General features: G+C 36.8%; 1 protein-coding gene across 1 annotated transcript in view; it reads left to right on the top strand.

Annotated features, from left to right (window-relative positions):
• Clip4 (CAP-GLY domain containing linker protein family, member 4) overlaps positions 1 to 13,493 on the top strand; it is a gene marked incomplete at its 5' end in the record, with an annotated part of 75,665 nt that continues 62,172 nt past the window's right edge. Inside the window, 2 exon segments of the mRNA XM_005400544.2 lie at positions 1 to 107; positions 5,034 to 5,181. Of these exon segments, the coding sequence (XP_005400601.1) occupies positions 5,049 to 5,181 (133 nt within the window).

Here is a 13,493-nt window from a genome sequence, read left to right on the forward strand (position 1 = left end):
GCCGCGCACCCCCGCCCCGCGGGACCCGGACGCCGCGCTGCGCACCGGGCCTCCTCGCGGCTCGCACTTGTCCCTCCTTGTTTGAGTCATGGAGCAACCATTTGCCTGTGGGTATTCAAAGCTGAACCTTGATTCGCCTTCCCGACCTGTGCTGCCCTGAGATCCTTAATTCTGACTTAACTGCGCTGGGAAAAGAAGTTGAAGAACACTTGAGATAAGACCTGTCCGCGGCAAAGCGTGTTTTAGCCTGCGTCGCGGTGGATTAGATGGATGGGTTTGTACTGCTGGCGTTCTGTTGAGTAAGTGTGAGGTTGGTCCCTTCATCTGCAGACTCTGTAGGCCACTTGGAGCTCAAACTCTGTTCTTGTACAGTGTTTTGATGTGTATCAGGGAGTGATGCTGCGGAGGGTTAATAACGTGCTGCATGTTCCAGCAGGACCGTGGCTCACATGGCAGCGTGTCATGGTGTAAAACAGTGTCTTTGAAATAGTGCAGTAAAGAAACACCTTCCTCCGTAGAAACGCCAGACACGTCGATTGAGCTTCACTTTCGCTTTGACATTTGTCACTTAGCCTCCTCCTGCGTGGTGTAAAGTTGTCTGAATAGCAGAAAAGCAGGAGGTGCAGGGTGTGTAGCAACTTGAAACTCGAAAGTGGCAGAAGTCTGATTTTCTTCCTTTTTAAAGTTTAGGATTGTCCTGGTTCCATTTTATCGGGCTAACATAAATGTGATGCTTTTTTTCTAAGAGATAATGCTTTCATTTGATATGGACTGTCTGGGCTGTAAGACTGAACCTTAGAATGCGATGAGTGCACTTATTTCTGTTTCATAGATGATTTAGCACTATTTGTAGGATTTATTTCCAACATTACAAGCTTACTAGATACAGTTCCACCGGCATTAAAGGCGTATTAAAAAGTGATGATTCTATAGTGTCTTAGTCTTACAACAGTTCCACCAGCAAGGAGTATTAAAAAGTGATGATTATATAGTGTCTTAGTCTTACAATAACTCAAATTTTGAAAATGATACTAGTGATCTTTAGTTTATAGGGTCAGCTTCGCTCTTTCTCCCAGTTTAAACCTACACGCATCTGATTACTTATAATGACGCTGTTGTGGCTTTGCTTGGTCCACCAGCCTTTTGTTCGTTTCTTGTTTCAGGTATCTGTGCATTATTTTCATATCTAGAGAGTGAGCTGCACTTGTTTCCTTTTGTGCTGTGTAGTTGAACTCTGTAAGTGGGAAGAAGTGTTTGTTCTTTCTGTACCACGCAGCACGGTAGCCTTAGCCCACCTACAACCTGAGCTTTTTGAGCGTTTGAGCTAGAGTTAGAGCAATGGAAGACTATCTTTTAAATTTAGTTTAGATAGCCACGTGTGGCTAGTGGCTACGTGGTTGGACATCATAGCTTTTAGTCATTAGTGCCCCAGGAATCCTATATTGTTTGGTGTCTGCTCTCAGGGTCACAGTACTCATTGCTGTTACGTGGTAGTGGTGACTTTCTTAGAGAACTGCAGCACTAGGTGTGAGCCACATGAGGGCAAGGGCATATCTGTTTTCTTTACCCTGTATGCCCAGTTTAGGACTTAGTACGAAACATTCAATAAATGTTAGTTGAATGCATACCTGAACTGGAGCATAGGTATCTTACCTTTGATATTCTCTCTAGGGCCTAGAGCTATGTGTCCAGTGCTGTCAATACCTGTTTAGTGATTGGACACGTTTGTTGGTAGCAGATGAAAAGGTCTTTAGAGTTATGCTTTTTGCGTGCTTACTTGCTCCGCTTTGTTTTTGAATCTTGTGAAATACTCATATACTTTCAATACCTCTGTAATGAGTGAGCAGATGTTTTGTAGGTAGCAAATAAAAGAGTCATTGGAGTTGTGCCTTTTACATGCTTATTTCATTAGTTTTGTTTTGGAATCTCGTGAAAACAAAGATTCATGATAAATCACTATGGGAAATTGAGTGAAAGTGCCTCATGCTTCCAATGAATGTGAGTACGTGGGCACAGCTTGGGTTTCAAGGATGCTGTTCTTACTGTTCTTGAGCCATATCCCACATAAATCTGAAGGCGTCTCCTGGCCTGGGTGAGGCTCTTTCTTGGGGCTCTACTACCCCAGAACCACACTGATGAAGTTGGTGGGTCCTTCTTACCATTTCTGTGTTATGGCAGAACCAGGAATCCTTGAAAATCATGAGAGTTTAGAGCCTTGTTACCACATGCTTTAGCTCAGAGTTTACTTGGGTTGAGGGAATAAGACAGAATTTCTATATAATTGAAAGTTTGGGGAATTTGCTTCTAGTTATTATAACTATCTGTACACAGTCAATTAGGACTGACTTTTTACCTTAGGATTACATTGTTTAATCAGTTTTCACCAGTTAACTATAGGAGGATTTGGAATAAAAGTGTATGTTTAACCAGGATCAGTATACCTCTACCGAGATTCCAGGTGTTACAGGTCTTCAGATAGAGAAGTTCTTTTAGGGGAGCACTGTGAGACTGTATAAAAGTTTATAACTGTATAGTTTTCTTTGTGAATGAAAGGTAGAGTGTTGGGATTTTTTTCATGAAGGAAAAGGAATAGGACTAAGGAAAAATGCCACAAAGATGCAAAATACAAAGAATGTTCACTGCATTGGTCTGATAATACTGGAATTTCTTTGGATTGAAGTATGTAAAACAATGAAGTTGGTTACATCTCTAGGTGAATTATCTTTCCACCTTGGATCTAGGATTTGAATATTTGTTGAATATATGTAAGACACATATTAGTTTTGCTTGTGTGGTAACTGGTAGTTCTGTCAGACGTAGTTCTTCGTATCTTTAAGGATTTCAGCAGTCTACAAGAAAATCACACTTAAAAAAATATGTTTGAATGGGACATTTCATCCTTTGAAAGGGAAGTCATTTGGTGGCTCTTCTTAACTGATTTAGAAAGATAACCACTTTCCTAAAGAATTAAGAGCATTAAAAATATTTCTGAGTTCCAAAGTGTGATTATAGTTAATCTCCCTGAAATACAACTTTAAGTATTTTACTCCCATTTAAAACATCAGTAGCTCCCGAGTGCTCATGGAATTGGGTGATTTGATCTTTGGTCAAATATTTAAGAACTCCTCAGGTGGCCCCTGAATTCTGGTTCATTCTTATCTCTTACTGCTTTTCCAGTCATATTCCGAGTTTCAAATTGGTGTCCTTTTCATATGCTCCTCTTTTTACCTTCTTCCTAGTATATTTATTTATTTTTTGAAAGTTATTGGTGGTCATACCTTTTTCAGTGTCATACCTTTTTCATTTCTGATTTTTGGAAGCTCCTATAGCAAATTTTGTGGTACTCCTGTGATTGAATACAGTCTCTTATGTTCATAATCTATACTTTCAGTCATTTTTTAGTACATTATAAACCAACTAACATTATCAATTAGCTAACATGGGCCATCTGTTACTCAGTTTTGTAATCTGTTACTCATTCTTGTAAGGTCTGAAACAACTAGTATTTTGTACATACTGAATCCTTAATAGATACTTAGTAAATTTTCTGTTCCTTTCTTTTAAAGAAAGCCTCATACCCTGTGTAGAATATTGCTAAAATTTACTGTCAGGAAGTAAGGGCCAGCAAGTAGGAATCCTGAGTTAGAGAGAGGCTATACTGTGAAGGAGGGCTATCTTCGTGGTGTGCCATCCTGGTGATAGTGTTTGGGAAGATCACCACTCCTGTCTTACCACGAGTTGCTTGACCTTGTCATTTTCCTATTTATGTGGCAAGGTGAATGTTAAAATGATTCAGAATATTGGGGGCAAGTAATTTTAGTATCCAAGAAAATTTGAAAACATGTAAAGTAGTAACAAGTGCAGTAGGTTATTTAATATATGCCTGTCCATATAAATGCATGCTCCTTGAGGAAAAAGAAAGAATCTTACTCTGACCAGTTGTTGCTAGTATGTTTTGCAAAAATATGAGTCAAATTGGAAAGAAACAGTTAACTCAGAGAAGCGACCATTTCCTTGGAGGAAAGGTGGGATGGTAAAGGTGACTATTAGTATAGGATTGGTTAACTTGATTGAACACATATTGAGGAATAGCTAGCATAATCTGCTACTAGATTAAGCTATCATTAGCTATCTTAATTTTTTTCTATTCGTCTTGCTGAAAATAATTAAAATAATTTAATTTTGTTTTGTAATATGATTTTCTGCTTATATTTAAAAACAGATATAAAGATTCATAATGTTTCATACTTGAGAGATCTGATTCTAAAGAAACTGAAGTTTTTAGTTTCTTAAGTTTAGTTTAACTTAGAATTTTCTCTGTTTTTCATGTTATTTCTGAGATGTAGATTAGGGGACAGCACAAACTGAAAAGAAAAAATTTAAGCCCTCCGCTTTTTTGGGATAAAGAGGTAGTATGAATAGTAGAGTTCAAGAGGTATATAGCCTTCCACCCTCTGTTAGGATAGAATAAACAGACCCTGGGACATTGTTAAGTGGGGGAATCTCCGTAAGCTCTTATACTTGTAAAAGTGATATAATTAATTTTCAGTAAAATTTTATGGGATATCAGAAAATAATGGAAACATTCTAAAGTAGATTATTTTCATGTGGTGAGCACATGGCACAAGCTACTGGATGAGAAATGATCTGATCTGTCAGCATTCTGGGAAGTTAGATCCGTCTACAGGGCTAATAGGCCCTTATTTGTTACTGTAAGAGGTGTCACTTGTCTAGATTAGCTTAGCATTGTATACATTTATACATATTATGGTTTAGTGCTCCAAAGTTTTGTCTAGAGAGATTAATTATGTTGTTGACTGTATAAGAAACAATATGAAACAGTGCATCTTTCTTAAACAAGAGTTTGACTGGAGGAATTTTTTTTCACTATCATGAGAGTCTTGAAGGTTATGTTGAAAATGTCAGTAGGTTAGACATTAAAAGAACTTTAGGATTTTTGTAGTTGAAGGTAATCATAATAGGTTGCACACATAGAAAATAGAAATGCTTTTTCACTTTCTTTTTTATTGTAGGTGGCTTTCTAGAAGATGACCATAGAGGACCTTCCAGATTTTCCATTAGAAGGAAATCCTTTGCTTGGAAGATACCCATTTTTATTTCCAGGTTCTGAAACACCAGTTATCTTTTCCATTTCTGCAGCACCAATGCCTTCAGACTGTGGTATGTTAAGTATCTGTTTGTTTTCTGTGAATTGATAACTTGACCTATGTCTTATGCCCTTTTTAGTTTACACTGATGTTTTCTGAAAACATTTGGTATGGGTTTTATAAAGTTGCTAAAGTGTTCCTTTTCAAAAATACAATTACTTATTGCATTTTCTGCCTCTTAGATTAATGGTAAGCATTTTTATTATGCAAATATGTTAATTTTAAGTACCGTGATGGATTTAGAGGATTTTATTTTTAGAATGTACTGGTTTTTAGATAGCTAACATTCTTCTGCTATTGATGTATTTATTTTGATTAAATTGCTGACTTGTTTAAAAAGCCATGTATTTAGGCAGAGACAGTAAGAAACCTTTCCTTGGAATGTGGAATGAGATGGGTTCCTGTTTAAATTGGTCCATGTAATTCTCCTTTGTAAAGTGTAAATTTAGAAGCATTCTAGTTTTTGTCTATTTTAACTTATTTCTCTAGGAATGCATTTGATCAGATGATTGATAAATGTAAAAAAGAAAGCTAAGAGGTAAACTTGATAGAATTGGTACATTTGAAATTAGAATTTTTCAGGTAAAATGTTGGGTTGTTATTTCAAGTCATCTTTGGAGATAGGGATAATATAAATTAAAAATTTTAATAGATATAAAGTTATTAGATTGGGAGTTTGTCTTTTTATTCATACCCATTTTAATAATTAATTTAAATTTTGATTAATTTTAATTATTACTCATCTCCACATGTCCTGCATTTTCCCATTCAGATTTTATAGTTTAACTGTAGTAGTCATCAAAGTATTACCTAAATACTAAATACTATAGTATCTTAATCCTAGGAGTTATTTGCAATTTTACACAAGTCGACTGGGTTTATCTTCAGATATCATGAAGTCAGTTATCGGGGGGGGGCTGTATGTTGTTGCTTATAACACTTATTCTATCTTGGATTAGAATTGTCTTATTTCCTTTTGTAGATTGTAGGTGTTTAGAATGAGTAGGAGTCATGTTTTATTTTTACTTATCTCATAAAGACTAATACATTTGTTGAGATTAGTTGCTCAATGTTTCTTGGAGAAATATGTTTAATAAAATGTGGTAATAGATATTGACTCCTTTGTATGGCCGAAATTAAACATTGCTTATGATCTGCGTGGACTAGTTCAGATTTCCCTATGCAGCTCCCAGTATAGAAACCCCATTGGCAGAATCTCTGACAGATGCCCTTTAGCCACTTGCATATCTTCAATAATGAGAAACTAATGAAACAATCAATTTCATTGTTGAAAAGCTTTAGTTATAATAGTTATTTTTTAATATGACTCAAAATATGTCTTTCCAATGTACCTTGGGACCACAATGTTAAGTGAAATAAATCTGACGCATAAGCTTAAATATTGCATGCTTTCTTTTATATGAAAAACTCGAAGTATGAATAAATTTAAGAGCAAGATAAACAATAGATAATAGGAAACAGAGAGATGGAGCTTTTGGAAAAAGGAAGTGGACCAAGAAATGGAGCGGTGGTAGAGGCAGGGAAGAGGAAGGGGTTGAAAAAAGAATTAAGATATATTATGTACATGAACTAACTCAATGTAATGATTATGTACTCCAAACATATACTAATAAAAGTCAAAAAATGTCTTCCTGAAACTTTAGCCAGCTGATACTAATTTGATATATGAAAAAAACCACTTCTTTATATGATAGCCTTTAAGTATTTGCACATAATTTCAATATTTTTCTTAGACTGTACTTCCTTCATTTATACATTTCTAGCTGCCTCATCAATCCTTTGTAAGGAATTCCAGACTCTTTCTAGCCTACTTGTTAGTAATCTGATACTAGCATCCTCCTAACCATGGAGTCTTAAGCCTGGGTCTAGGTGACCCATGCCTTTTCTACTGTAAATTTGTACTTTAGCATTATAGTAGCTGGCTGTGTGTCTCAGTACATTCCCCTGAAGGATACAGGAAGCAATCTTGTGTGTTTACTCATTTGATATGACAAACACCAAGGAGTATGCATATGTGCAAAAGTGTTAAAACAGCATTTGAACCTATCTCTACGCTCTGGCTAACTGGTTTTGGTATGTTTACCTGAGCATCACAGAGGGTCCAGTAGACACATACCACTCCAGGAGTTGTTAAAAAAAAGTTTTCTTTTAATTTTCTGGTAGAAGCAGCCCGATTCAGTATAATGACACATGAAAAACCAGATTTCAAGTTTTGGAGGAGGTCAAAAATGAATCATCAGATTACTCGTGCATAGATGATGAAGATGATCCATTATGGTAAAATGCATGCTTTGGAAACAGAAGAGTGGTATTGGTGGATGATGATGACGATGATAATGATGATGACAATGACGACGACAGCTTTGATGTTGGCCATGTGAGCCAGTTCCTGTGAAGGTGAAATGGAGCAAGAATTGACTGCTGCAGACACAGGGAATGCAGGTCTACTTGATTCAGATGATGAAGAAAACAGCAATGTGAGAACAAACTTGACTAATTGAAATGTCACAAAATGGCTATGCAACCAAATGGAGCCATCCAATGTTAGAACTATGTCTGAAAATACAGTGAAGATCTTGGCAGGGGTGAAACATATTGGACAGAATACTAGCACTGCCATTCAGTGTTGGAAAGTGTAACAGATGAAATGCTGCCAGATGCTGTGAAATACACAAAGCCTGAAATGCAAGTAATACATTCTGTAGGCACTGATAGGCAGATGTATTTATGATACCTCACTAGCTGAATTGAAAGCATTCATAGGTCTGTTGTACTTAGCACAAATTTCTCATGGTGATCGTAAGAATGTAAAAGACTTATGGAAAAACAGTGGGTCAAAATATGGCATAAAAATTTATGCCTTTGTACATGTGAAGGCTTACTATTCTTTCAATTTATACATTTATCCTGGAACTCAGCCATCAGGTCCATATTCATACAGTAATAAATTGAATGATGTCATGAACTGACATATTACTCCTATCTCTCAAACTAATCAGGATGTGATATTCAACATTTTTCCAATTGATGTTATTTACTAACAGAGCACACGTTGACCAGCATTGGAACTGTACATAGAAACAAAACAGAAACTCCAAACAAAATGTTGCAATTTCAAAGCAGAGAATTGTATAGGAAAATCTTTGAATTTCAGAAAGATATAACATTGGCCTCATAGATGGCAAGAAAAGCAAACTGGTACTGCTGATGTCAACATTTCACTATAATGGAAATATTGGTAGGGAAACTATGATCAATTGGAAGCCTGAGATGGCAACTTTCAACAACAAAACCAGAAGGGCGTAGATGTTGATGAGTTATGCAGCAACTATGATGTCACTTGAAATACAAAGTATTAGCTAATGGTTGTGTTTTACTTCACTCTAAACATGTGTAACATAAATAGTTTCATAGTTTACAAAGAAAGTAACAAGTGCAAGATATCATGGAGAAATTTTCTTCCAGGATTGGTACTGGAGAACATAAGAGCTAATTTGTAGCAGAGGGAAAACAAAATGTTTCTGTCCAGGGGACTATGCCAAAAGATTGTGGCTCATACTGGTGAGCTAATGGGTAAACTGGCAGGTGCAGTATCAAAAAGACCTGCTATGACAATAGGAAAACAAGATGTCAACTGTGTCGTACAAGGAAAGACAGGAAAAGAAAACGTATATGCTATCATTATAAGTGATACTTGTGTATGAAGCATGCATTTGTCATGTGTGAAGACTGCCTTGGATGTGACAGCTGAAGCAAAGCTTATTTTCATGGTAGAGTTCCATTGGCATTTTCACTGTAGTTCATACAGGAATTTATTTCTGATGTTATCTTTTAGGTTTTGTAAGCAAGCAAACAGCTGATGTGAAAATGTTGATGTTTGTTCTAAATGTACAATACATATTAAGAATTTGTTTTATTGCTATTTTATGTTCCTGTTAACTACACACTGTACAATATAATAAGAACCTCCTGACAAAACAGCAAGACCACTGAGATGTGAAGTATGTCCCTACGAAAAGGCCAGAAAGGCAAAAGATGTGTGTTGTCAGTGTAAGTGATGTGTATGTATGGAAGGTACTGTTGTCATGTGTGCAGACTGCATTTTGTGTGATAATTGAAGTAAAGATTTTTTTGTAGAGTGCTATTGGTATTTTTATTGTAGTTCACATGGGAATTTATTTCTGAATGTTCATTTTTTGACTTTTTACACCAGAAAGCAGTTGATGTTGAAAATTTTGATTTTTTTAAAAATAAATGTTCAGTAAATGTTAAAAACTCAATACTTTATTTTTGCAGTTTTTTCTGATAAGTACTCATAGTTTAATATACTAGAATGCATAAAATTAAAATTAATAATTCATCAATAGAAATATTCCAAAGAATGTATGTGCATCTGAAAAACCCATGTTTATGCACCTTGATGACAGAATTAGTCTTATGCTCCAATGTGTAATGTAGAAATACATTTATTTAGCAAGCATTTATCAAGGGCCTCTTATGTGCTGAGTTTATTACTGTGTACTGGGGAATGCCACAATCAGCAAGACAGAGAGACTTCTGGGAAGGTGGCAGAGTGGTGAGCAGTAGAGAAAAATCCTCTCTGGGATTTGGTATCTGTATGCTGGAATGTAGCAATTTGAGGAAGAGAAGAAGGAGAGAAGTGGGTCCCCTGGACCAAGGAAGTATCTGAAGCAAGGACTGAAGCTCATGGGAAGACAGAAGAGAGATTTCAATGAAGAAGGAGGAGGTAGCAGGTGGACATTTCTCCCTGAGCCTGGACTCACTGTGTGGGAAGGGTGGCTTGAACCTGTAGACTCTTGGTGACTAATGATGACCTCAGAGGCCTCCTTGGAGAAACACACAAGTGGAATGGAGCAGTGGACACAGCAGACTGCAGTGGCTGGTGAGTTATTTGGGTTCAGACATCACCCAGGAGAAGGTGATTGGCTGGTAACCATCTTGGAGAGGGGCCAACTGAGCTCAGAACTCAGAACAGCTGCAGGCCAGCTCCATCTAGCCACTCCCTGTGTCAGAGAGAGACTGCTGAGTTCAAGGTGGCAGGAGATCAGGAAGCTGAGTTCAAACTGACTGGCAGCTGAGTTCAGCCTGGCAGGAGTCACATGGAATGTTACAGATCAAAATAGGTTCAAGACTCACAGCCTGAACCTCAGTGGAACTGAAGGTGCAGACTTCTTGGCATTATCAACTACCTGGCTGTAAAACTGTGGCTGGTTTGCTGGGATTAATTAGCTTGGATCCAGACTCTGCTGACATTGTCCACCAGTGACGGCAGAGACATACCTTGAAGTTGACCTTTTCTTTTTTTTCTTGTTTTTGTTTTGCTTTTTCTCCTCTGTGGGCAAAATCACAATAATGAGGACTTACTTACTGTATATGATTTTCTGGTTCATTTTAGATTTTTTTTTATAATCACAAACATAATTCATAGGGTTAAAGTTCATAGACAAATTAATAGTTACCACAGTTTATCCTTTTCTAGGCTGTTTGATGCTATTGTTATTGCTGACTGTACTACTTTAGCCAAGGTGACATAATTGTTCTAATTAGCTGTTCTTTTTGGTAAACCAAAATTGAGATTACCTAAGGGTCATAAATAATACTGTAGGCCAATGCCAATGAACCAGGGGCTGGGCCAAGTAGGCAGCAACTTCTCATCCTCAGTATATTAAAGAGACATGATACTGCAGCAGGCTTAAAACCCAGATGCGAGCTACACCTGGAAGACATCTTTGAGTACCCATTTCCTAAGTGTTATAAATGCTAACAGTAAAGCTGCTTGCCATAAGCAATTTACAATGATCAACCCAGGAGTTAAACTAAAAAAAAATGATACAACACTTAAAGAAGATACAACATGGGACGTTCAGCTCACCAGAGGCACACATAGGGGGCCATGAAGTTGAACAATTTGAAAGCCACCTACCTGGACTATCTGAAGTGGTAATAATGAAAGTAACAAAGCAGATGAATGAAGATCTAGAAAAAATCAAATAAAAAATAATTTCTCAGATGAGTAGAAAGATGGCGACCATAATGAAAGACACTGGGACTTGAGAGAAGATACAGGTAAAAAAATAGCGGAGCTTGGGAAGATGATGGAAACTAGGAGTCCCCAACATAGGAATGATACAGAATCATGAAACAGATTCAAACAGGTATTTGGAACATTAGAATTCTATTGAAAGTATATGCAGCAAGGCTGGGGATATAGCTCAGTGGCACAAGTGCCTGCCTGCATGGCAAGTGCAAGGGCCCAAGTTTGATTCCTGGCACCAAAAAAAAAAAAAAAAGTATACACAGCAGAATGAGCCAGTGTGAGAATAGAATATCAGATATAGAAGATAGAATATCAAATATGGAAGACAGAATGGTGGTTAGTGATTACAAAAAGAAGGATTTCTTAAAAGTAGCATGAAAAATCAATCCAACAACTCCTAGATGAAGCAAAGAATAACATAAGATTGATAGGAGTCAATGAAAAAGCAGGAAATAGCACAAACAACATAAAAAAAACCCTGTTCACAGAAGTAATGGCAGAAAGTTTCCCTGGCAGGGCAAGAAAGAGAACCAACAACAGGAAAGTAACATGACAAGGATAATTCAATACACACCAGTTACAACAATCAATGTTAATGGTCTCAATTCACCAATCAAAAAAAACATACTGGCTGAATGGATCAAGAAGCAAGACCCAACAATATGCTGCAAACACAGTAAATGCAAAATAATTTATAGGTTGAAAGTCAGAGGACAGAAAAAAAATACGCCATAGAATAGCTACTGAGATAAAAGCAGGGGTAGCAGTTGTATTTGCAGACAAAGTGGATTTCAAGCCAAGACTAATTAAGAGAGGCAAAGGAGGTCACTATATCTTTGTAAAGGGAACAATCCAAAAGGAAGAGATAACAATCAGAAGTATATATGCACCAAATAGCAGTGTACCCAGCTGTATAAAACAAATATTAGTGGACATGAGAAATCAAATGAGCACTAATACAGTTGTAATGGGGGAACCTTAATACCCTACTGTCACAAATAGATCAAATAGGCAAAAAAAATCAAATATCAGAACTGAACTGAAATTTTGAACAAATGGATTCAGTAGAAGTCTGCAGAGTTCCACCACACATCAGAATACACATTTTTCTCAGCTGCATAAGGGATGTTCTCCAAAAGAGACCACATACTAGCTCTTAGAACATGCTTACATGAATGGAAAGGAATTGAAATTATTCCATGTGTATTATCAGACCATAGTGAAATGAAATTGGAAATTGGTGGCAAAAGAACCCACAAAAACTTCATAAACACATGGAAATTAAATAACACCCTCCCGAACAACCAGTGGGTCACAGATGAAATTCAGGAAGAAATTAGACAGTTTCTATAATTAAATGATAGTGCCATTACAACATGCTGGAACTTAGGGGACTCAAAGCAGTTTTACAAGGGAAATTTATAGTGGTGAATATCCATAGCAGAAAAACAGAGTGAGTGCAAATAACCTAATGTTGAACGTCAAGCTTCTAGGAAAAGAAGCAAGTAAAGCACAATGCCCATATGAGGGAGGAAATTACAAATATCAGAGTGGAAATTAATACAATGGTGACTAAGAAAACAATACAAGAAATCAATGAATTGAAAATTTGGTTCTGAGCTCGTGATATAGCTCAGTGACACAGCACCTGCCTGGCAAGCGTAAGGTCCTGAGTTTGATTTCCAGTACAAAAAAAAAAAATAGAAAATTTGGGTCTTTCAAAGATTAAACAAAATCAACAAACCCTTAACAACCTTATCAAAAAAAAGAAAAAAGACTGAAATCCATGCAATTAGGAATGAAAAGGGTGAAATCAACAGATCCTGCAGAAATCCAGAAAATCATCAATACCTACTTTGAGAACCTATATTCTAGTAAGATGGAAAACACAGAAGAAATGGACAGATTCCTAGGTACATATGAGTTGCCAAAGCTGAATCAAGAAGATATAAAAATTCCAAATACACCAATCAGTCAGTGAATTAAGGATGTAATTATAAACCTGTCAACAAAGAAAATGATTGATGGATTCATCAGCCCAGGCCTGCTGAATTATAGAAGAAATTTAGAGAAGACTTAATGCCACTACCTCGCAAACTCTTTAATGAAATTGAAAGGGCAGCAGTACTCCCAAATTTATTCTTGAAAGCAAGCATTACCCTGATAACGAAAACCAGAGAAGGTCCCAACCATAAAAGAGAGCTATAAGCCAATCTCCCTAATGAAAATAGACACAAAAATCCTCA

Source organism: Chinchilla lanigera, unplaced genomic scaffold (assembly GCF_000276665.1).
Source record: "Chinchilla lanigera isolate Chin_1 unplaced genomic scaffold, ChiLan1.0 scaffold00068, whole genome shotgun sequence".
NCBI lineage: Eukaryota > Metazoa > Chordata > Mammalia > Rodentia > Chinchillidae > Chinchilla > Chinchilla lanigera.